This window comes from Felis catus, chromosome C2 (assembly GCF_018350175.1).
Source record: "Felis catus isolate Fca126 chromosome C2, F.catus_Fca126_mat1.0, whole genome shotgun sequence".
Classification (NCBI taxonomy): Eukaryota; Metazoa; Chordata; class Mammalia; order Carnivora; family Felidae; genus Felis; species Felis catus.
The window spans coordinates 128821687-128847600 of NC_058376.1; the positions used below are offsets into that span (position 1 = coordinate 128821687).

General features: G+C 39.4%; 1 protein-coding gene across 1 annotated transcript in view; it reads right to left on the bottom strand.

Annotated features, from left to right (window-relative positions):
• The window catches only part of INHCA (inhibitor of carbonic anhydrase), a 57231-nt gene extending 33119 nt beyond the window's left edge, over positions 1–24112 (bottom strand). The window contains exons 1-2 of the mRNA XM_006936404.5: positions 23923–24112; positions 7654–7826 (exon numbers count right to left, since the gene is read on the bottom strand). Of these exons, the coding sequence (XP_006936466.2) occupies positions 7654–7826; positions 23923–23965 (216 nt within the window). The 5' untranslated portion in view covers positions 23966–24112. The remainder of the gene's footprint in view (positions 1–7653; positions 7827–23922) is intronic.
• Positions 24113–25914: the final 1802 nt, after the last annotated feature.

Genomic DNA, 25914 nt, shown 5'->3' on the forward strand with positions numbered 1-25914 from the left:
TTGGGGATGTGTCAAGTAAGAAATTGCTGTGGCTGAGGTCCGAGAGGTTTTTTCCTGCTTTCTCCTCTAGGGTTTTGATGGTTTCCTGTCTCACATTCAGGTCCTTTATCCATTTTGAGTTTGTTTTTGGGAATGGTGTAAGAAAGTGGTCTAGTTTCATTCTTCTGCATGTTGCCGTCCAGTTCTCCCAGCACCATTCGTGAGAGACTGTCTTTTTTCCATTGGATATTCTTTCCTGCTTTGTCAAAGATGAGTTGGCCATACGTTTGTGGGTCTAGTTCTGGGGTTTCTATTCTATTCCATTGGTCTATGTGTCTGTTTTTGTGCCAATACCACGCTGTCTTGATGATTACAGCTTTGCAGTAGAGGCTAAAGTCTGGGATTGTAATGCCTCCTGCTTTGGTCTTCTTCTTCAAAATTCCTTTGGCTATTCGGGGCCTTTTGTGGTTCCATACAAATTTTAGGATTGCTTGTTCTAGCTTCGAGAAGAATGCTGGTGCAATTTTGATTGGGATTGCATTGAATGTGTAGATAGCTTTGGGTAGTATTGACATTTTGACAATATTTATTCTTCCAACCCATGAGCATGGAATGTTTTTCCATTTCTTTATATCTTCTTCAATTTCCTTCATAAGCTTTCTATAGTTTTCAGCATACAGATCTTTACATCTTTGGTTAGGTTTATTCCTAGGTATTTTATGGTTCTTGGTGCAATTGTGAATGGGATCAGTTTCTTTATTTGTCTTTCTGTTGCTTCATTATTAGTGTATAAGAATTCAACTGATTTCTGTACATTGATTTTGTATCCTGCAACTTTGCTGAATTCATGTATCAGTTCTAGAAGACTTGTGGTGGAGTCTATTGGATTTTCCATGTATAATATCATGTCATCTGCAAAAAGTGAAAGCTTGACTTCATCTTTGCCAATTTTGATGCCTTTGATTTCCTTTTGTTGTCTGATTGCTGATGCTAGAACTTCCAACACTATGTTAAACAACAGCGGTGAGAGTGGACATCCCTGTCGTGTTCCTGATCTCAGGGGAAAAGCTCTCAGTTTTTCCCCATTGAGGATGATGTTAGCTGTGGGCTTTTCATAAATGGCTTTTATGATGTTTAAGTATGTTCCTTCTATCCCAACTTTCTCGAGGGTTTTTATTAAGAAAGGATGCTGAATTTTGTCAAATGCTTTCTCTGCATTGATTGACAGGATCATATGGTTCTTATCTTTTCTTTTATTAATGTGATGTATCACATTGATTGATTTGTGAATGTTGAACCAGCCCTGCAGCCCAGGAATGAATCCCACTTGATCATGGTGAATAATTCTTTTATATGCTGTTGAATTCGTTTTGCTAGTATCTTATTGAGAATTTTTGCATCCATATTCACCAGGGATATTGGCCTGTAGTTCTCTTTTTTTATTGGGTCTCTGTCTGGTTTAGGAATCAAAGTAATTCTGGCTTCATAGAATGAGTCTGGAAGTTTCCCTTCTCTTTCTATTTTTTGGAATAGCTTGAGAAGGATAGGTATTATTTCTGCTTTAAATGTCTGGTAGAACTCCCCTGGGAAGCCATCTGGTCCTAGACTCTTATTTGTTGGGAGATTTTTGATAACTGATTCAATTTCTTTGCTGGTTATGGGTCTGTTAAAGCTTTCTATTTCTTCCTGATTGAGTTTTGGAAGTGTGTGAGTGCTTAGGAATTTGTCCATTTCTTCCAGGTTGTCCAGTTTGTTGGCATATAATTTTTCATAGTATTCCCTGATAATTGCTTGTATTTCTGAGGGATTGGTTGTAATAATTCCATTTTCATTCATGATTGTATCTATTTGGGTCATCTCCCTTTTCTTTTTGAGAAGTCTGGCTAGAGCTTTATCAATTTTGTTTATTTTTTCAAAAAACCAACTGTTGGTTTCATTGATCTGCTCTACAGTTTTTTTAGATTCTGTATGCTTATTTCTGCTCTGGTCTCTATTATTTCTCTTCCTCTGCTGGGTTTGGGGTGTCTTTGCCATTCTGCTTCTATTTCCTTTAGGTGTGCTGTTAGATTTTGTATTTGGGATTTTTCTTGTTTCTTGAGATAGGCCTGGACTGCAATGTATTTTCCTCTCAAGACTGCCTTGGCTGCATCCCAAAGCGTTTGGATTGTTGTATTTTCATTTTCATTTGTTTCCATATATTTCTTAATTTCTTCTCTAATTGCCTGGTTGACCCATTCATTCTTTAGTAGGGTGTTCTTTAACCTCCATGCTTTTGGAGGTTTTCCAGACTTTTTCCTGTGGTTGATTTCAAGTTTCATAGCATTGTGGTCTGAAAGTGTGCATGGTATGATCTCAATTCTTGTATACTTATGAAGGGCTCTTTTGTGACCCAGTATGTGATCTCTCTTGGAGAAGGTTCCATGTGCACTCGAGAAGAAAGTATATGCTGTTGCTTTGGGATGCAGAGTTCTAAATATATCTGTCAAGTCCATCTGTTCCAATGTATCATTCAGGGCCCTTGTTTCTTTATTGATCCTGTGTCTAGATGATCTATCCATTGTTGTAAGTGGGGTACTAAAGTCCCCTGCATACCACGTTCTTATCAATAAGGTTGCTTATGTTTGTGATTAATTGTTTTATATATTTGGGGGCTCCCATATTCGGCACATAGACATTTATAATTGTTAGCTCTTCCTGATATATAGACCCTGTGATTATTATATAATGCCCTTCTTCATCTCTTGTTACAGCCTTTAATTTAAAGTCTAATTTGTCTGATATAAGTATGGCTACCCAGCTTTCTTTTGACTTCCAGTAGCATGATAGATAGTTCTCCATCCCCTCACTTTCAAGTTGAAGGTGTCCTCAGGTCTAAAATGAATCTCTTGTAGACAGCAAATAGATGGGTCTTGTTTTTTTATCCATTCTGATACCCTATGTTTTTTGGTTGGAGCATTTAATCCATTTACATTCAGTGTTATTATAGAAAGATGTGGGTTTAGAGTCATTGTGATGTCTGTAGGTGTCATGCTTGTAGTGATGCCTCTGGTACCTTGTCTCACAGGATCCCCCTTAGGATCTCTTGTAGGGCTTGTTTAGTGGTGACGAATTCCTTCAGTTTTTGTTTGCTTGGGAAGACCTTTATCTCTCCTTCTATTCTAAATGATAGACTTGCTGGATACAGGATTCTCAGCTGCATAGTTTTTCTTTTCATCACATTGAAGATTTCCTGCCATTCCTTTCTGACCTGCCAAGTTTCAGTAGATAAATCCATCACTAGTCTTATCAGTCTCCCTTTATATGTTATAGCATGCTTATCCCTAGCTGCTTTCAGAATATTCTCTTTATCCTTGTATTTTGCCAGTTTGACTATGATATGTCATGCAGAAGATCGATTCAAGTTATGTCTGAAGGGAGTTCTCTGTGCCTCTTGGATTTCAATGCCTTTTTCCTTCCCCAGATCAGGGAAGTTCTCAGCTATGATTTCAAGTACACCTTCAGCACCTTTCCCTCTCTCTTCCTCCTCTGGAATCCCAATTATGCGTATGTTATTACATTTAATTTGTCACTTATTTCTCTAATTCTCCCCTCATACTCCTGGATTTGTTTTATCTCTCTTTTTCTCAGCTTCCTCTTTTTCCATAATTTTATCTTCTAATTCACCTATTCTCTCCTCTGCCTCTTGAATCCAAGCTGTGGTCACCTCCATTTTATTTTGCAGCTCATTTATAGCATTTTTTAGCTCCTCCTGACTGTTTCTTAATCCCTTGATCTCTGTAGTAATAACTTCTCTGCTGTCCTCTATACTTTTTTCAAGCCCAGCTATTAATTTTATGACTATTATTTTAAATTCATTTTATGTTACATTGCTTAAATCATTTTTGATCAATTCGTTAGCTGTCGCTACTTCCTGGAGTTTCTTTTGAGGAGAATTCCTCTGTCTCATCATTTTGGATAGTCCCTGGAGTGGCGAGGAACTGCAGGGCTCTTCCTCTGTGCTGTCTGGAGTAACTTGCATTGGTGGGCGGGGCCACAGTCAGACCTGATGTCTGCCCCCCAGCCCACTGCCAGGGCCACAGTCAGACTGGTGTGTACCTTATCTTCCCCTCTCCCAGGGGCAGGACTCACTGTGGAGTGGTGTGGCCTCTGTCTGGGCTACTTGCACACTGCCAGGCTTGTGGTACTGCTTCGATGGGATCTGGCATGTTAGCCAGGGTGGATCCACAAGGTGCACAGAGGCAGGAGGAGCAGAGTCAGCTCACTTTGCCTTCGGTGGTCCGCTTCAGGAGGGGCCCCTCTTCTGTGGGCCTCTCGTCTACGCTTGGCTCCGGAGAGTCCATTCTGCTAGTCTTCTGGCAGTTTTCTGGGTTATTTAGGCAGATGTGGGTGGAATCTAAGTGGTCAGCAGGACTTGGTGAGCCCAGTGTCCTCCTACGCTGCCATCTTCCATTTTCTCTCTAAAAAAAACACTCTTCTCAGGACTAAATAGCCTGACTTGATGACACAGGAAACACCACGACTGCAGGGCAGGTCCAACCGGGTTTACACCACATCCGTCAGGGTCTGTGAGCCTCAGGTCACTGACCTCACCTCCAGTTTCTCAACTGGGACAGGAAGGCTGGGCCACAGGGGAGAGAGAGCCAGGCTCTGTGCTGAGAGAGGACGCTCACAAGGCTGTCGTGTGTTGTCCCTCCACTGTGGAATCTATATTTGTTAAAATCTTGCAGATCTGTCATGATTTTTTTCCTGAAACATTTTTCTATTACATTATAGTAGATTATATTGTAGCATAATAGAATTATAGTATGTTATTTAAAATTTTTTAATGTTTATTTATTTTAGAGAAAGAGAGAGAGAGAGAGCACAAGTAGGGAGGCGCAAAGAGAATGGGACAGAGAATCCTAAGCACGCTGTTCGCTGTCACCCCAGAGCCCAGTGTGGGGCTCTAACCCATGAACTGTGACATCATGACCTGAACTGAAGTTGGATGCTCAACCAGCTGATCCACCCAGGTGCCCCTATAGTACATTATTTTAAATAAAAATAAGTCATAAATTTGGGTTACTTTTCCCCAACTAATGACTGTTGTATATGAAAATGACATTGTGATATGTTTATCTTTTGCCAAACTAATTTATTCATTCATAAATAATTGTAGTAATATTTTTCTTTTTTTATAGTTGTACCACAATTTGTTTATTTATTAACCAGTTGATGGACATTTGAATTGTTTTTAATTTTAACATTATGAAAAAAGCAACCGTATGGGGCGCCTGGGTGGCGCAGTCGGTTAAGCGTCTGACTTCAGCCAGGTCAGGATCTCGCGGTCCGTGAGTTCGAGCCCCGCGTCGGGCTCTGGGCTGATGGCTCAGAGCCTGGAGCCTGTTTCTGATTCTGTGTCTCCCTCTCTCTCTGCCCCTCCCCCGTTCATGCTCTGTCTCTCTCTGTCCCCAAAAAATAAATAAACGTTGAAAAAAAAAAAAGCAACTGTAAACATTAACATACAGGTGCTTATGTAGACATATGTTTTTATTTTGCAGGGGAGTAGATACACAAAAAGGGTAGTATGGTAATTGTATATTTAACTTCAGGAGAAAGTTCCAAACTGTTTTCTAGATATGCTATTTTGCATTCACACCAGCACTATCTGAGGGTTTCAGTTGCTCTAAATCCTTATTAACACTTAATGTGATCTGTGTATTTTATTTTGACCATATTAGTAGATAAGTAGTGCTATTGTCTTGATTTCCATTTCTATAATGACTAATAACTTTGGATATATTTTTATGTGCTAATTTGCCATCTGTATGTGAGTGGATGTCTGTTCAAATCTTTTGCTTATTTAAAAAATTGGGTTGTCTCGTTATTATTAGGTTTTAAGTTTGTTTTTTTGTTTCATTTTAATTTACATCCAAGTTAGTAATAATAATAATAATTTCAGGAGTAGAATCCAGTGGTTTATCCCCTGCATATAACACCCAGTGCTCATCTCAACAAGTGTCCTCCTTAATGCTCCTTGCCCATTTAACCTATCCTTCCACCCACAACCCCTGCAGCAACCCTCAGTTTGTTGTCTATATTTAAGAGTCTCTTAGGGGCACCTGGGTGGTTCAGTTGGTTGGGCCTCTAACTTTGGCTCAGGTCATGATCCCACTGCTCATGGATTTGAGCCCTGCATCAGGCTCTGTGCTAACAGCTCAGAGCCTGGAGTCTGCTTCAGATTCTGTGTCTCCCTCTCTCTCTGCCCCTCCCCCACTCACACTCTGTTTCCCTCTCCCAAAAATAAATGTTAAAAAAAATTTTTTTTAAATCTCTTGTTTTGCCCCCTCCGTGTTTTTATATTATTTTTGCTTCCCTTCCCTTCTGTTAATCTGTTTTGTATCTTAAATTCCACATATGAGTGAAGTCATATGATATTTGTCTTTCTCTGACTGGCTAATTTTGCTTTGCATAATACCCTCTAGTTCCATCCATGTTGTTGCAAATGGCATTATTTCTTTTCTTTTTTTTTTTTTTGATTGCCAAATAACACTCCATTGTGTGTGTGTGTGTGTGTGTGTGTGTGTGTGTGTGTGTATGTGTGTGTGTATACACCACATCTTTATCCATTCATCTGTCGATGGACATTTGGGCTCTTTCCAAACATTGGGGTATGTGTGCCCCTTTGAAACAGCATACCTGTATCCTTTGGATAAATACTTAGTGCAATTGCTGGATTGTAGGGTAATTCTATTTTTTATTTTTTGTGGAACCTCCATACTGTTTCCCAGAGTGGCTGCATCAGTTTGCATTCCCACCACAAATGCAAAATGTTCCTCTTTCTCTGCATCCTCACCAGCATCTGTTGTTGCCCGAGTTGTTAATTTTAGCCATTCTGACTGGTGTGAGGTGGTTATTTCATTGTGCTCTTGATTTGTATTTCTCTGATGATGAGTGATATTGAGCATTTTTTTCGTGTGTTTACTAGCCATCTGGATGTCTTCTCTAGAAAAGTATCTAGTCATGTCTTTTGCCCATTTCTTCACTGGATTATTGTTTTTTTTGGGGGGGGTTGTTGAGTTTGATAAGTTCTTCATAGATTTTTGATACTAGCCTTTAATCTGATAAGTCATTTGCAAATATCTTCTCCCATCCCATCAGTTGCCTTTTAGTTTTGTTGTTTCCTTTGCCATGCAGAAGATTTTTATCTTGATGAGGTCCCAATAGTTCATTATAGTAATATTTTTCTTGATTCTACGCTACTTTCCAGGCATGCAATCATCTGAAAATATTGATATTTTATTTGTTTCTTTCTACTTCATATGTATTTTGTATCTTATTGCATTACTGGAAAATTCCAAAAACAATGTTAAATAATAACGGTGATACGACAGCTTCTTATTTCTGACTCCAGTGCAATCCTGGCTTAGCTTTCCTGTTGGCATTTTCACTGAATCCTTCTCTATTAGTTGTTTAATTACTATTATTGCTTTTACTATTAATGAATGTTGAGCACCTATATTTTTCTCTCTACACGGTCCCTGTACTTTCAGGTCTTTAGCTTATTTCCTTCTCCTTTAAAGCATGGTCTAGTTCCTGTGGGAAGAAAGTTGTTCTGAAGCAATAAACACTAACAAGTACAGAAAAACGAAGTATGGATTTTCTTCCATTCTCCTTTCGGCAGCTGTGACTTACCCAAATGGACTTGATGCACTCAAAGTGAGAGGCTCTCTTCACACAGGTGACATGAGGACCATCTGCTGGAAGGACTTTTTTCATGTTGTCACTGAAATCAGAGCACTTACTGGCCTCATGATTTGAGACAGTGCACCACCTCACAGTTTTCCCAGGGACAGCCAGACACAGACCTAGGGGACAGATGCCAGAGGTGTAAGGAACCCACAGTGTTCATCTTTCTCTGCTGGCAGAAGAAGTTAAAGACAAGGTAAATGGTTGCCTGAGTGGGATAGACAAAAATTGGGTTGGCTGCATGGCTCACCTGAGTTTTCAGGTCCCATTTCTCTGATTGTGCCTTTCCCCTTGGAGAAACAAACCCAAAAGCACCTCCCAAAAGCTAAACAGAATTACCACATGACCCAGAAATCCCACCCCTCAGTATATATCCCAAAGAATTGGAAGCAGGTACTCAAATACACATACATGAATATTCACAGTAGCACTATTCACGATGGTCAAGAAAGGCAGAAACAACCTAAATGTACATCAATGGGTGAATGGATAAACAAAATATAGTATATCCATACAATGAAATATTATTCCGCCATAGAAAGAATGAAGTATTGCTATATGCTACAACATGGATGAACCTCGAAAATAATATGTTAAATGAAAGAAGCCAGTCACAAAAGGCTACACATTATATAATCCTATTCATATGAAATATCTAGAATAGGTAAATCTATAGAGACACAAAACAAACTGGTGGTTGCCAGGGGCTGGGAGAGAGGGGAATGGGTACTGACTGCTTAATGGGCATAGGATTTTCTTTTGGAACTAGATAGAGATGGTAGTTACACAGCACTGTGAGTATACTAAATGCCACTGAATTGTATACTTTTAAATGATTAATTTTATGTTAATTAATGTCACCTCAGAAAAGAAAAAATATAAAAGGTGGGAGGGTGGCTGGGTGACTCAGTCGGTTAAGCATCCAACTCTTGATTTTGGCTCAGCTCATGATCTTGTGGTTCATGAGTTTGAGCCCCACATTGGGCTCTGTCTGCACTGACAGTGTGGAACCTGCTTGAGATTCTCTCTCTCTTCCCCTCCCCTCCTCTTGCTCTTTCATTCTCTCAAAATAAATAAATAAACTTAAAAGAAAAACCTATGGGAAGGAATCTTCAGCCTACTGATTTAGTCATTCTTTTGACATTAGATACTCTAACCTTATATGGTACTAATTGCTGGGGCACTAAAATCAGTACATGTTTGTTTCATTTTAAGCTATAGTAATAAGTTTAGAGACTATTTTAAAGGCAAAATGCTGCTTACAAATCTGTAGTATTTGAGCCAAATGTTATTTTAAATAAAATCTAAAAGATGAAAGTACAGCAGTAGCAAATCCCAGTTTTGGATGAAGTCCTGTATGACAGGCAGTGTGCCAAGCACATTACTCTGCTCTAAGGTCCACAAATCTCCTGCCATTTAAACATTAGTGTTTCTGTTTGTGGATGAAATTTAAGGAAAAAAAACTATCAGGGACATAAAATAACTTGAGACGAAGCTAATATTTGAACTACCCAAATCTGTTTGACTCCAAAATCTGCACTGCCTTTTAAGTGTCTGTGAGTAAGAAACATCAAAAGAAACAGGACAGGAGATGCCAAATTACCTTAGACAGAATCCCATGTGAAACACAGAATGACATATGGAGCTCCTCAACCCTATCTGAAAAAGCCTTTGAGAGTAGCAGCCCAAGGAAGGAGAGCAAGCTAGGAAATGGAACTATAGAGGCCATGTGCCCATGTGCAGAATAGAAACATTTGGAGTATTAGCTTTCATTTTCATTTTGAAACTTTCAAAGCATGTTTAATCTGCTTCCTAATATACATTGCTAAAACATTTTGTGCTTAGAAATAACTGGCAACAGTAGAGACAATACAACTCTATAAATGAAAATGCTTTGTAAGCAGGTTAAGTTATACAAAGAGCTACTATATCCAACTGTAGGGTTTGTTTTTCTTTTTCAAAGGTATGCACTTTTTGGGAAAGCCTTTTTGAAAGTTTATATTTTCAGTCACCACTGTACTTATGTTCAAATGATTAAAACTAGTTTCTGCACTTCTAATTTTTTTTAACTGTGATTGCAAAACAGGGCAAATGAAGTTTGTATTATTAGGGGAAAAGTGAAAGTCTTGACAGAAGCAAAACAAAACAAAAAAAAGGGAAGATGGACTTTTGCTTCTACCTATAAAGGAGTAACTGATATGGGACTTGTTCTAGTACTTTAAACAACTAAAACACACACACACACACACACACACACACACACACACACACACAGAGTGTGGAAAAAACATGTGAAGAAAAGTTTTAAGTTATTGGATTATGGGCAAAAGAAAACCAGAGTAGCAATACTTATATGGGACAAAGTAGACTTTAAAACAAAAACCTTAACAAGAGACAAAAAAAGAGCACTATACAATAATAAAGGGAATAATCCAACAAGAAGATATAACAATTATAAATATTTATACACCCAACATAGAAGCACCCAAAACCATAAATCAGTTAATAACAAATGTAAAGGAACTAATCGATAATACAATAATAATAGTGACTTTAACACCCCACTTACATAAATGGATGGATCATCTAAACAGGACATCAACAAGGAAACAATGGCTTTGAAGGATATACTGGACCAGATGGACTTAACAGATATATTCAGAACATTCCATCCTAAAACAGCAGAATACATATTCTTTTCAAGTGCACATGGAACATTCTCCTGAATAGATCACATATTAGCCCACAAAACAAATCTCAACAAATCCAAGAAGGTCAAAATCATATCATGCATCTCTTCTACAACGTTATGAAACTAGAAATCAACCACAAGAAAAAATCTGGAAAGACCACAAATACATGGAGGTTAAATAACATGCTACTAAACAATGAATAGGTCAGCCAGGAAATCAAAAGAGAAATTAAAAAGTCCATGGAAACCTCTGGGATGCAGCAAAAGTGTTTCTAAGAGGGAAATTTATAGCAATACAGGCCTACCTCAAGGAACAAGAAAAATCTCAAATAAACAATCTAACCTTGTACCTAAAGGAGCTAAAAAAAAAAGGAACAACAAAACCAAACCAAAAACCAGCAGAAGGAAGGAAATAATAAGTATTAGAGCAGACATAAATGTTATAGAAACTAAAAAAAACAATAGAACAGATCAATGAAACCAGGAGCTGGTTCTTTGAAAAAAAAATTAAAAAAAATCAAAAACCTCTAGCCAGACTTACCATGAAACAAAGAGGAAGGACTCAAATAAATAAAATCACAAATGAGAGATGAGAAATAACAACCAAACCATCTCCAATAAAGAGTTAGTATCCAAAATATATAAAGAAGTTACAAGAACTCAACACTCAAACAACAAATAATCTAATTAAAAATGGGCAGAAGACATGAACAGAAATTTTTCCAAAGAAGACGTCCAGATGGCCAACGGACACATGAAAAGATGCCCAATATCACTCACCATGAGGGAAATGCAAATCAAATATCTACAATGAGATATCACCTCACACCTATCAGAATGGCTAAAATTAACAACACAAGAAACAGGTGTTGGCAAGGATATGGAGTAAAAGGAACACTCATGCACTACTGGTGGGAGTGCAAACTGGTACAGCCACTGTGGAAAACAGTATAGAGGTTCCTCAAAAAGTTAAAAATAGGACTTACCCTAGATTCCGGAAATCACAATACTTGGTATCTACCCAAACGATACAAGAACACTAATTCAAAGGGATACATGCACCCCTATATTTATAGCAGCATTATTTACAATACCTAAGATATGAAAGCAGCCCAAGTGTCCATCAACAATAGACAGCAATGGAATATTATTCAGCTATAGAAAAGGATGAAATTTAAAAAAAAAAAAAAGAGTGAAATCTTGCCATTTGCAATGACATGCACAGAGCTAAAGAGTATAATGCTAAGTAAAATAAATCAGTCAGAGAAAAATAATATTATATGATTTCACTCAAATCTGGAATTTAGGGAAGAAAACAGGCAAAGGGAAAAAATAAGAGAGAGAGACAAAGGAAAACACAGACTCTTAATTATAGAGAATAATCTGATGGTTACCAGAGGGGGTGGGGGTGGGAGGGAATGGGTTAAAATCCTGATGTGGATTAAGGAGTGCACTTGTCATGATGAGCACCAGGTGATGTATGGAATTGTTTGATCACTATATCGTAGACCTGAAACTAATACTGTATGTTAACTAACTGGAATTAAAATAAAAACATAACATAACATAACATAACATAACATAACATAACATAACATAACATAACATAAAATATTGGACAATGGGAAGTGCAGGACTGTGGTCTCTGAGAGAAGGAAAACAAATAAAGTGAGTCCTATAATCATCCTAACTTTCTTTCTGGACCAGATTTCCAGATGGCAGAGCAGAGAGAAGAAAACCAAGTAGCCTGACTGTTTTACCAAGCTGAGGAGACAGAGATCATATTTAGGTAAGGCTAAGGCAATTAGAATTTGTAGCACAGATTACCAAACAGTAGTGAATGCCAAAAAGGAGAGAACAGAGAGAGAGGAGATTGAAATCTAGAGTCTACATACATTTGAGATTCTGGCTAAATTCCAACTTGAGCATTGTAGAAGCCAGGCAATAACAACTGCTAGAGAAAGAAAATTCAATGGGGAGCTTAAGCCAAACATTTTCCAGAACTTGAATGAGGTCAGGAATCATTTCAAGTTCCCATGATTCAGAGTGGATAAAAATCTTATTGAATAAATAGTACAGTTATTAAAGTTCCAGAAGTAGGTTAAACTACCCTACAATAAAGAATATTCTAGACACAGACTAAAAATCTAGAAACTAGTTTTGAAAGAATTAAGCTGATCTGCAGATAATATGACTGCCTGCCAGAACAAAGTTTAACACTCTTTAAATAAAAACAACAAAATTCATTACACACACACACACACACACACACACACATACACACACACTGTACACACCAAATTTCAATACTCAGCAAGGTAAAATTCACAATGTCTGGCAACCCACAAAATTACTATGCAGGTGAAGAAGCAGGAAAATGTAACCCATAATCAAGAGGAAAACAGTCAACAGAATCAGAACTAGAAGTAAAAGGGATGATGAAAGTAACAGAAAATAACTTTAAAACAGCTATTTTAAGTATTATAAGTATGCTCAGAGATTCAAAGGAAAGCATGAACGTAATGAGGAAACCAATGTAAGCTATAAAAAGAGCTAGAAGGAATTTCTAGAGACAAAAAAACAGAACATCTGAGGGGCACCTGGGTGGCTCAGTCAGTTGAGCATCTGACTCTTGATTTCAGCTCATGTCATGATCTCAAGGTTTGTGGGACGGAGCCCCATGACAGGGGGCTCTCCACACAGTGCAGAGACTGCTTGGGATTCTCTCTCCTCTCTCTCTCTGCCCCACCCGCTGCTCACACTTGCTTGCTCTCTCTCAAAATAAACAAATAAACTTAAAAAAAAAAAAAGAACATCTGAAATGAACATTTAACTGAATGAGAATAACAGCAGATTACATACTGCAATAGAAAAAAGATAATCTGGAAGACATTACTTGAAACTCTCTGAAATGAAGCTCAGGGAGGGGGAAAAAAGGATGAAAAACCAATAAACAGAGCCTCAGTGATTTGTCACCCAATGTCAAGTGATCTAATATATATGTAACTGCAGTCAGTCCTATGGGAAAACGTGGGGAGGGGGGCTGAAAAAATATGTGAAGAAATATTTGGCCAGAATTTTCCCAAATGTTATGAAAACTATAAACTCAGTTCTAGAGCAACCAGAGAAAAGAGACAAATTTAGAGGAACAAAGATAATGAATACCACGGACTTTTTTTGTCAGAATCAAGATTAAGTCATAGACAAAATGCTAAAATAAAAATAACCTGTTAACCTAGAAATCTATATCCAATGAAATTAACTTTCAGAACTAGAGGCAAAAATGAACTTTTTCAGGCAAAAAAATGTTGAGGGAATTTGGTAACAGCAAATTTGCACTACAAATACATGTTAAAGAAAGTGCCAGACCCAAGTGACATACTGGTGAATTCTATCAAACACTTAAAAAAGAAAGATACGAATGCTGCACAAACTATTTTATAAAATAAAGAAGGGAGGAAAACTCCTTTTTTTAAAAAAACATAATTTATTGTCAAATTGGCTTACATACAGTGTGTAAAATGTGCTCTTGGTTTTGGGGGAAGGTTCCCATGGTTCATTGCTTACATAAAACACCCAGTGCTCATCCCAACATGTGCCCTCCTCAATGCCCATCACCCATTTTCTCCTCTCCCCTTAACCCCTCATCAACCCTCAGTTTGTTCTCTATATTTAAGAGTCTCTTATGGTTTGCCTCCCACCCTCTCTGTTTTTAACTATTTTTCCCCCTTCCATTCCCCCATGGTCTTCTGTTAAGTTTCTCAAGGTCCACATCTGAGTGTAAACATATGATATCTGTCTTTCTCTGACTGACTTATTTCACTTAGCATAATACCTTCCAGTTCCATCCATATTGCGGCAAATGGCATGATTTCCTTACTAATTTTCTAAGGCCGTATTAACTTGATATCAAATCCAAACAAAGATGTTACAAGAAAAGAAAACTATAGGCAAATATCGTAGACACAAAAATTCTTTACAAAATTCTTTACTATGCAAAACCAATCAGTAAAATTCACCATACTGCAAAATTTAAAAATCTGTGATTATCTTGATAAGATACAGAAGACGTAGTTGTCAATTCAACACTCCAAGCAAACTAGGTATAGAAGGGGAGTGTCCTCAACCTGATAAAAGCATCTTCAAAAACATACAACTAACATCATACCTAATGGGGAAAGATTTAATGCTTCTCCAGTTGAGAAACAAGGCAAAGACATATACTTTCATCATTTCTATTTAACATTGTATAAGAGGCCTTAGCCATTTTAATAAGGTATAAAATGGGAAAAAAGGGATACCAGTTGGAAAAGAAGGTATAAAATTGTCTTTATCCACAGATAATGTTTGTCTATACAGAAAAATTTAAAGACCCTGCAAAAAAGCTACTGGAACTAATAAATGATTTTAGAGAAGTCACAGGATTTGATTTGATATACTAGAATCAATAAAATTTTGATGATAGTAAAAAGAAAAAAAACTGTAAAATGAAAAAATTTTATATACCACTTACAATGGCATCCAAAAATATGAAACATCTAGGGATAAATTTAACAAATTATCAATGACACTTATTCAATAAAAACTACAAAATATTCCCAAGATAAATGAAAGAAGACTAAACAGATACAGAATGCTCATGAACTAAAAACTCAATATTATTAAGATGAAATTCTTCAGTGAAACCAAGTAAAGAAAACTTCATTTTTAAAATAAAGCCAGGGGGTGCCTGATGGCTCAGTCACTTGAGTAGTCTGACTCGTACTTTCTGGCTCAGGTCATATTCTCACGGTTGGTGAGATCAAGCCCCCAGTTGGGCTTTGCACTAACAGTGTGTAGCCTGCTTGGGATTCTCTCTCTCTCTCCCTCTCTCTCTGCCCCTTCCCCATTCATGCTGTCTCTATCTCAAAATAAATAAATAAAGTTTAAAAAAAGCATACATATAAAATAAGTAAATAAAAATAAAATAAAGCCAGAAGGCCAGAAGTGGGAGCTCTCACACCTTACCACTCCTTGTGGATTGCAGACCCAAAAAGAAGAGAGGTACCCTGCATTCCTAACAGGAAGAAGCCTATACTTTACTGCCCTAGCAGGAGGAAGAAATATTTTCTCCTTGCCAGGAAGCAGCCTAGCTAATGAGAGACTATCACAACTTAGCCAATGAAAAGCCACTACACTTAGCCCCTCCCAACTTCCCCCTTTCTCTATGGGCAAAAACAAAAACAAAAACAAAAACTCCTGTCTTTTGTCCTCTAGTCTTGCCTATGGTTTTGCCATAGCTTGCATGTCCTGAAATGTGATTTTCTGCTATTCCCAAAGAAACCCATTTTTGCTGGTAAAATAACTGACAATTTTTTTCAAATTTTTATTTAAATTCTACTTAGTTAATATACAGTGCAATATTGGTTTCAGGAGTAGACTTCAGTCATTCATCACTTGCACACAACACCCAGTGTTTATCACAAGTGCCCTCCTAATACCCATCACACATCTAGCCCATCCCCCCCCCCCACCTCCCTCCATCAACCCTCAGTTTGTTCTCTATTTTTAAGAGTCTCTTATGGTTAGTTACCCTCTCTTTTTTTTTTCTTTTCCCCCCTCCCATATGTTCATCTGTTTTGTTTCTTAAATTCCACATATGAGTGAAATCATATGGTATTTGTCTTTCTCTGACTTATTTTGCTCAGCATAATACACTCTAGCTCCATCCACATCATTGCAAATGGCAAGATTTCATCCTTCTTGATGGCTGAGTAATGTTCCATTGTGTGTATATACACCACATCTTCTTTATCCATTCATCAGTCGATGGACACTTGGGCCCTTTCCATATTTTGGCTATTGTTAATAATGCTGCTATAAACATAGGGGTTCATGTACCCTTTTGCATCTGTGTTTTGTATCTGTTGGGTAAATACCTAGTAGTGTAATTGCTGGGTCATAGGGTTATTCTATTTTTCACTTTTTGAAGACCCTCCATACTGTTTTCCAGAGTGGCTATGCCAGTTTGGATTCCCACCAACAGTGTAAGAGGATACTCCTTTCTCCACATCCTCACCAACACCTGTTGTTTCTTGTGTTAATTTTAGCCATTCTGACAGGTGTGAGGTGGTATCTCATCATGGTTTCAATTTGTATTTCCCTGGTGATGAGTGATATTAAGCATCTTTTCATGTGCCTGTTAGCCATCTGGATGTCTTCTTTGGAAAAGTGTCTATTCATGTCTTCTGCCCATTTCTTCACTGGATTATTTGTTTTTTGGGTGTTGAGTTTGGTAAGTTCTTTCAAGATTTTGGATACTAACCCTTCATCAGATATGTAGTTTGCAAATATCTTCTCCCATTACGCAGGCTGCCTTTTAGTTTTGTTGATTATTTCCTTTGCTGTGCAGACACTTTTTATCTTGATGAGGTCCCAACAGTTTCTGTTTGCTTTTGTTTCCCTTGCCTTTGGCAAGATGTCTAGTAAGAAGTTGCTGCAGCTGAGGTCAAAGAGATTCCTGCCTGTTTTCTCCTTTAGCATTATGATAGTTTCCTGTCTCATATTTAGGTCTTTCATCCATTTTGAATTTATTTTGGTGTATAGTGTAAGAAAGTAGTCGAGTTTCATTCTTCTACATGTTTCTGTCCAGTTTTCCCAACACAATTTGCTAAAGAGAGTGTCTTTTGGATATTCTTTCCAGCTCTGTCAAAGATTAGTTGACCATATAGTTGTGTGTCCATTTCTGGGTTTTCTGTTCTGTTCCATTGATCTATGTGTCTGGGTTTTGTTTTTTGGTTTTTTTGCTAATACCATACTGTCTTGATGACTGCAGCTTTGTAATATAGCTTGAAGTCCTGAATCGTGATGCCTCCAGCTTTGCTTTTCTTTCTCAGAATTGCTTTGGCTATTCAGGGTCTTTTGTCGTTCCATACAAATGTTAGCGTTGTTTGTTCTAGCTCTGTGAAAAATGCTATTTGGTATTTTGCTGTTTGGCATTGCATTAAATGTGTAGATTGCTTTGGGTAGTATAGATATTTTAACAATGTTTGTTCTTCCTATCCATGAGCATGGAATTCATTTCCATTTCTTTGTGTCTTCTTCAATTTCCTTCATAAGTGTTCTACAGTTTTCGGAGTACAGACCATCTACCTCTTTAGTTAGGTTTATTTCTAGATATCTTATGGGTTTTGGTGCAATTGTAAATGGGATCGATTCCTTGATTTCTTTTTCTGCTGCTTCATTATTGGTGTATAGAAATGCAACCAATTTCTGTACATTGATGTTATATCCTGTGACTTTGCTGGATTCATGTGTTAGTTCTAGCAATTTCTTGGTGGATTCTTTGGGTTTTCGACATAGAGGATCATGTCATCCACAAATAGTGAAAGTTTGACTTCTTCCTTGCCAATTTGGATGCCTTTTATTTCTTTGTGTTGTCTGATTGCTGAGGCTAAAACTTCCAGTACTATGTTAAATAGTAGCGGTGAGAGTAGACACCCCTGTCTTGTTCCTTACAGTGAAGGAAAGCTCTGTTTTTCCCCATTGCAGATGATATTAGATGTGTATATGGCCTTTATGATGTTGAGGAATATTCTATCTATCCCTACTTTGTTGAGAGTTTTTATCAAGAATGGATGCTGTATTTTGTCAAATGATTTGTCTGCATCTATTGACAGGATCATATAGTTCTTATCCTTTCTTTTATTACTGTGTTGTGTCATGTTGATTGATCTGCAAATATTGAACCACCCCTGCAACCCAGAAATAAGTCCCACTTGATCATGGTGAATAATTCTTTTAATGTACTGTTAGATTCAATTTGTTAATATCTTGTTGATAATTTTTGCATGCATGTTCATCAAGGATATTGGCCTGTAATTCTCCTTTGAGTGGGGTCTTTGTCTGGTTTTGGAATCAAGGTAATGCTAGCCTCATAGAAGGAAATGGAAGTTTTTCTTCCATTTCTATTTTTCAAAACAATTTGGGAAGAATAGGCATTAACTTTTCATTAAATGTTTGGTAGAATTCCTCTGGGAAGCCATCTAGCCCTGGACTTTTGTTTGTTGGAATATTTTTTATTATTGATTCAATTTCTTTGCTGGCTATGGGTCTGTTCAAATTTCTATTTCTGTTTCAGTTTTGGTAGTTTTTATGTTTCTAGGAATTTGTCCATTTCTTCCAGATTACCAAGTTTTTTTGCACATAATTTTTCATAATATTCTCTTATTATTATTTGTATTTCTGTGGTGTTGATCATGATCTCTCCTCTTTTATTTGTGACTTTATTTTGGGGGGTCCTTTCTCTTTTCTTTTTGATAAGTCTGGCTAGGGGCTGTCAATTTTATTAATTCTTTCAAAGAACCAGCTCTTAGTTTTGTTGATCTGTTCTACTGGGGGTTTTTGTTGTTGTTGTTTCTATATCATTTATTTCTGCTTTAATCTTTATAATTTCCCTTCTTCTTCTGGCTTTAGGCTTTATTTGCTATTCCTTTTCTAGCTCCTTTAGGTGTAAGATGAGGTTGTGTATTTGAGACTTTTCTTGTGCCCTGAGGTAGACCTGTATTGCAATATACCTCCCTCTTATGGCTGCCTTTGCTGCATCCCAAAGGTTTTGGACTTGACAGTTTAAAAGAATTTTTTAATGCTTATTCATTTTTTGAGGGGGGTGTGAGGGACATAGAGAGGGGGAGACACAGAATCCAAAACAGGCTCCAGGCTCTAAGCTGTCAGCACAGAGCCCAATGCAGGGCCCAAACCCATGAACCAAGCTGAAGTCGGATGCTTAACCGACTGAGCCACCCAGGCACCCCCAGACTTGACAGTTTTATTTTATTATTTGGTGTGTGTGTGTGTGTGTGTGTGTGTGTGTGTGTGTGTGTGTGTTCAGGTATAGAATTTAGTGATTCATCAGTTACATACAACACACAGTGCTCATCCCAACAAGTGCCCTCCTTAATGCCCACTGCCCATTTAGCCCATCCCCCCACACAACACCCCACCAGCAACCTTCAGTTTGTTCTCTTGACAGTTTTATTTTTAAGGCTAACCCTTCTCAAAATGATCCATAAATTAAATGCAATCTCAACAATATTTCAATACTAAACTTGATTTTTATAGTAGTTGATAAGCCAATTTAAAATGTATACGCATATGTAAAGGATCTAAATGGCAAACCAATACTGATGTAATACCATAGAGTTGGAGGGCTTATTCTACCTGATTTCTAGACTTTCTGTAAAGCTACTGTAATCAAGACAGTGTGATATTGGCACAAGAAGAGACATATAGCTTAACAGAACAGAATAGAGAGACTAGAAATTGACCCACATTTATAGGGTCAGTGGATTTTCAACAAAGCTGCTAAGGTAATTCAGTGGAGAAAGAATATCCTTTCCAAAAACAAGTCCTGGAATAACTCGATATTCATGTGAGAAAAATGAATCTCAGCTTTTACTTTAACCATACACAAAAACTAAAAGTGTATCATAAACCAAAACACAAAAGCTGAAGCTATAAAACTTCTAAAATAGGGTTCCTGGGTGGCTCAGTTAAGCATCCAACTTTGGCTCAGGTCATGATCTCACAGTTCGTGAGTTTGAGCCCCACGTTGGGCTCTCGACTGTCAGCATAGAGCCTGCTTCAGATCCTCTGTCCTCCCCTCTCTCTGCCTCTCCCATACTGGTTCTTTCTCTACCTCTCCCAAAATAATAAATAAGCTTTAAAAAAAAACCCTCTAAAATAATCCAAAAGAAATTATTGCAGCTTTAGGGGTAGCCAATTATATTTTTAGAGAGGACATAGAGTATAAAATCCAAAAATTAAAATTTGGTAGGTGAACTTGATCAAAATGGAGAACATCTGCTCTTCAGAAGATAGCATTCAGAAAATGACAAGCTAAGCCACAAACTTGGAAAAAATAATCGCAATACATCAGTCTGACCAAGGACTTGTATCCAGCATATATAAAGGGCTTTTTAACTCAATAGTAAGTCAAATAACCCAATTTAAAAAAATGGGAAAAGATTTTAACATATACTTCATAAAAGAAGATATCCGAGTGGCCAATAAGAATATAGAGAGATGCTCAACATCATTGCTCTCAAAGAAACACAAAATAAAACTCTAGTGATATACCACAGCACACCTATTAAAATCACTAAACGGGAAAAGACTGACAACACCGAGTGCTGATGGGACGTGGAGCAACTGAAATTCTCCTACATTGCTGGCAGCAATGTAAATGGTACAACTACTCAAAAAGCGTGGCATTTTCTTAACTAATTAAATATATATTTACATTATGACCCAGCAATTTTACTCCTAGAAATTTGCCTAAAAGGAATGAAGACATAAGTCCACTCAAAGACTTGTACACTAATGTTCACAGCAGCTTTATTCATAATATCCCCAAAGTGGGGAAGCTAAATGTCCACCAACAAATGAATAGGTAAACAAACTGTGGTAAAGCCATACAATGGAATACGACTAATCAATAAAAAGGAATGAACTTTAATACATGCAAAAATGTGGAGGAATCTCTAAACAATTATACTGAGTGAAGCCAGACTCAAAAGACTACGTCTATGTACTGTACAACTGCATTTATGTGAAATGGCAAAACTTACATAGAGTGATAGAGAGTGGGAATGACTAGGAAAAGGATAGTTTGAGAGTGATGGAAATGTTCTATATCTTGATCATGATGGTAGTTACATGGGTACGTGTAGTTTTCAAAATTCATTGAACTACATGTATACTTAAAATGAGTGCTGGGGTGCCTGGGTGGCTCAGTCAGTTAAGCATCCAACTGTGGCTCAGGTCATGATCTCATGGTTCATGAATTCGAGCCCTGTATCAGGCTCTGTGATGACAGCTCAGAGTCTGGAGCCTGCTTCAGATTCTGTGTCTCCCTGTTTCTCTGCCCCTTCCCTGCTCATGCTCCATCTCTCTGTCTCTCTCAAAAATAGTGAACATTTAAAAAATTTTTTTAATGAGTGCATTTGATTATATATAAATTGTACTTCAGTAAAAATTATTTTATGTTTTTAAATGTTTATTCATTTTTGAGAGAAAGACAGAGACAGAGTGTGAGCGGAGGAGGGGCAGAGAGAGGGGGAGACACAATCTGAAGCAAGCAAGCTCCAGGCTCTGAGCTCTCAGCACAGAGCCTGATGCAGGGCTTAAACTCACAAACCACAAGATCATGACCTGAGCCAAAGTTGGATGCTTAAACAACTGAGCCACCCAGGTGCCCCAGTAAAAATTATTCTAAGAAAGAAAGAGAGAGGGGTTCCTGGGTGGCTCAGTGGATTAAGCTTCCCACTCCTGGTTTCAGCTCAGGTCATGATCTTGTGGTTCATGAGTTTGAGCCCTGCATCAGGCTGTGCGCTGGTGGCACGGAGCTTGCTTGGGGATTCTCTCTCTCTCTCTCTCTCTCTCTCTCTCTCTCTCTCTCTCTCTCAAAATAAATAAACAAAAAAGGAAGGAAGGAAGGAAGGAAGGAAGGAAGGAAGGAAGGAAGGAAGGAAAGAAAGAAAGAAAGAAAGAAAGAAAGAAAGAAAGAAAGAAAGAAAGAAAGAAAGAAAGAAAGAAAGAAAAGACATTGCAAGCAAGCTAGACTATACCAATTCAATAGCACTCTGTGACAGCCATGTGACAATTTCAAAAAAGGACAATCTGAGCCCACTGTGGATATTTGAGACCGATCCTGGGAGGGAAAAGCTTCTGGTGGCCACATGCTCATTGTGTGGAGAAATCTCTTAAGCCCCAGAGAGGCTGAAGTAGAAGATAGAGGCCAAAGCGGAGGTGCAGGCTGTTCTGACCCTCTGGTTCTTGGCTGTTGCAAGATCTACTAATAACAAACCCCTTTCCTTTGATCTGTTAAATTTTAAACTATTTTGGTTGCATTTCTGTCATTGCCCATCAGTTTTTTGTCGGAAAAGAACACTGAGCTTTGAAGAGAGCACATCCTAGACTCCAGGCTGGTTCATATCTAGTGGCCCACTGGGAAGGACTATGGGCGTGGGCATGGGGGAGGTAAGCAGCTCTTGCCTCTGGTTTGTAAATACAGACCTGATTGGGAAAATGACCTTTTGGTCAGTGCCTGGCATTTCCAGGAAAGGTGATAAAGGAAGAAAAAACAACACAAGCCCTGATCAGGAGCAATTAAGGAGCAACCAGGGAGCTTCACTCTGGATTCCCTGCTGGCTGTAGTTGGAACACAGCTGTACACTCCCTTTCCAGCCTTTCCCAGCCCCTGCAGAGCTCCCTGTGTGGCCCTATGTGGCACTCCTTGCCCTACCTGCCTTTTCCTCCTGCCGTCCCCAAGTTACCCCTCTCCTCAGGTAAGCTACCTTACCACTCCAGAAGTTATTTAAGAAAGCCTGAGAACAGACAGAACCAGGGCTAGAAAGAACCAACAGTTGTTGAGCCATGCAACTGTTTTTCACATGCATGAGCTCATTGACTTTGTACCATCGCCTACCTTCCTACAGTTACCCAGCCAAGAGCCCTGGGTTCCCCCTGCCCAGCACAGGAAGGGGCCTGCTACATTGATGTTCAGGATTTTTACCAGTGGTAACTCACTTGTGTCTAGAGTTCTGTCATTAGGTACTTTATCTCATTCCAATTTTGCAGTGTTGGTTGTGAAAAAGCAATGCCTACTGAACTAATGAGGAAACCAGTTCAGAGAGGTCAAGGGATGGCCCAGAACTGAGTCACACAGAACTGAGTGGCAGTGGATCCTACTACTCTAGGGTGACTGCCTTTCTCGTACATTCCTCTACCTCCCTGTTGTGTGATAGGGATGAGAGATGTACAGTTCAAAGCAGGAAAATCCCTTCTGGTTAGATACCTGATGGGTCAAGCATACCTGACATTAAGCCCCTCCCCCGCTTAGGAGCCAGGAGCCCTGGGGAAAATCCCTTCTCTCCTTTGATCATATTTCCTTCACTGTGAACAGGATCAACAGCTTCCAGGCTAAGTGTCATAAGTCCTTTCCGCGATGGACTAATGAGTAAATAGTTTAGGCTTTGTGGGCTGTAAGGTCTCTGTAGCAACTACTCAATTCTGTCCTTGAAGCCTGAGTGCAGCCACAGACAATACTTACCTGAATGAACATGATTGTGTTCCAATAAAATTTTATTTATGGACACTGAAATTTAAATTTCATATAATTTTCATGTATCAAAACTACTGTTCTTTTCACTTTCTTTCAATCATTTAAAGATGTAAAAGCCATCATTAGCTCATCCAGCTGTATAACATCAGGCGGCAAGCGGGATTTGGCCCCCTGCCCTAGGCTACAAGAGTTTGTCAGGTGCCTGGGTTCACTCCCACCCCCAGCCCCCCGACCCTCCTTCCGCCCCCCCCCCGCCCCCCCCCCCCCCCCCAGCAGAGGCACTTTGGAACGAGCCAGGCGCTGGGCTGCTTCCGGGCCCCTAACACCCAGGCTGTGCAGTCCCACTATGGCTGACCCTCGGCTGGCACCCAGTCCGCGCCCTGGAGGGCCAGCCCCCACTCAGCTCCCAGTGCGCACTCACCCAGGGTCCCTGCGCACAGCAGGGAGCAGATGGCGAACTTCATCGTCCGCTGCAGGAATACGACACTGACGCGGGCTCCGGGAGCCGAGGCAGGCTTTACCTGACCCTCCCCAGGGGGAGCGGATCCGCCTCCCCCGAAGGGTTCACCTTTTGGGCAGATCGTTCTCGCCACACCCCCTACCAGCCCCAGCCCTCCGCAGGGCTAGAGGGCGGCAAACTCGAGCCACGCTCCTGCCGACCCGCGGCCACTCCTTCCGCCCACCTCCGGGAGCTGCTAGACCGCACCTCTCTCGCGGGATAGGGGTCCGCATGCCGGAGGTGCAAGCGGAAGCAACCTCGGAGCCCGCTGGACTGGCCGCCTTCACAGAGGGAGAAGGCAGGTGATCGGCCGGGTCCCAGGTGAGTTACTAGGACCTGAGTTCCCTGACCCTCGGCCTTCATCTAGCCATGCAGCTCTTCAGTGTTTGGAAAACACAGACCCCAGAGGAATTGGGGGCAGTGCACAGGATACACAGGCTCCAGAGGAATGGGGGGCAGTCCACAGAATGAAACCTGGGGACTCTTCCCCCAGAAAAGCATGCGCACACAGACACACAATGTTCTGAACACCATTTTCAGGCATCTTCAGACTCTTCCTCTTCAGTCGCCCACTCCGGACGCCTCCCGGAACCCCTCCCCCCCAAAAAAGACACGGTTCCCTGCAACCCTCTGCTGAAGGCTGAGGTCAGGCAAAGCGCTGAACCCCGAGAGGGCTGCTTCTACTTGGTTCTGCAGCCTGCCTCCCAGTCCTGAAGTCGGTGAGCTTCACTTAGGGAAAGTTTAGATGCAGTTTTAACAACTTTTATTGAAGTACAAGAAATATACGTAAAACTTCACACATCCTAATTGTACAGCTTGATGAAATATGACCAGGTGAACACATCCGTATAACCAGCACCCACATCAGGAAACAGAACGTTCACAGAGATGAACGCGGCCAGACATGAACGGGTCAGAGATGAACGTTCACAGAGATGAACGGGGCCATCACAGAGATGGCCCCCTGGTGCTTCTTCCAGTTGCTTTCCGTGTCCGCCACAAAGATACACATTTTCTTGGCTTCTAACAGCATGGACGAATTTTGCTGGTAGAGATGGAATCATACAATATGTACAATGCTGTGTCTGGCTTCTTTCACTTGTTATATTTGTAAGAATCATCTATGGTGTTGTGTATAGCTGTCTTTCACATGTTCTCAGTGCTGCATATTATCCTATATTTCACTTATCTTTCCTGTTGATGATAGTAGTTTTTATCATCTTACAAAGAGCCAGTGAGCCCTGCTATGAACATTCTAGCACATCTTCTAGTACATGTAGTTATGCATTTCTGCAGGATATTTCCCGGAAGGGTAATTTCTTGGTCATAAAGTAGAAGGTATGTCTAACTTTAATACATACTGCCGAACAGTTTTCCAAAGTGGCTGAACCAATTTATACTCCCAACTTAAGGGTATGAGAGTTTGGTTGCTCCACATCTTTTACTATTTTGGTGGGAGTATAACTAGTTGTGCACTGTAATTTTGAGTTTCTCTGATGACTAATGAAGTTAAGCATCATTTTATGTGCATATTGGCTATTTGGGTGCCATCTCATATAAAGCATTGTTTCAAGTCTTTTGCACTGAATACATTTTATTTATTTTTTTAATGAAATTCATTGTCAAATTGGTTTCCATACAACACCCAGTGCTCATCCCCAAAAATGCCCTCTTCAATACCCATCACCCACCCTCCCCTCCCTCCCACCTTCCATCAACCCTCAGTTTGTTCTCAGTTTTTAAGAGTCTCTTATGGTTTGGCTGTCTCCCACTCTAACCTCTTTTTTTTTTTTCCTTCCCCTCCCCCATGGGTTTCTGTTAAGTTTCTCAGGATCCACATAAGAGTGAAACCATATGGTATCTGTCTTTCTCTGTATGGCTTATTTCACTTAGCATAACACTCTCCAGTTCCAT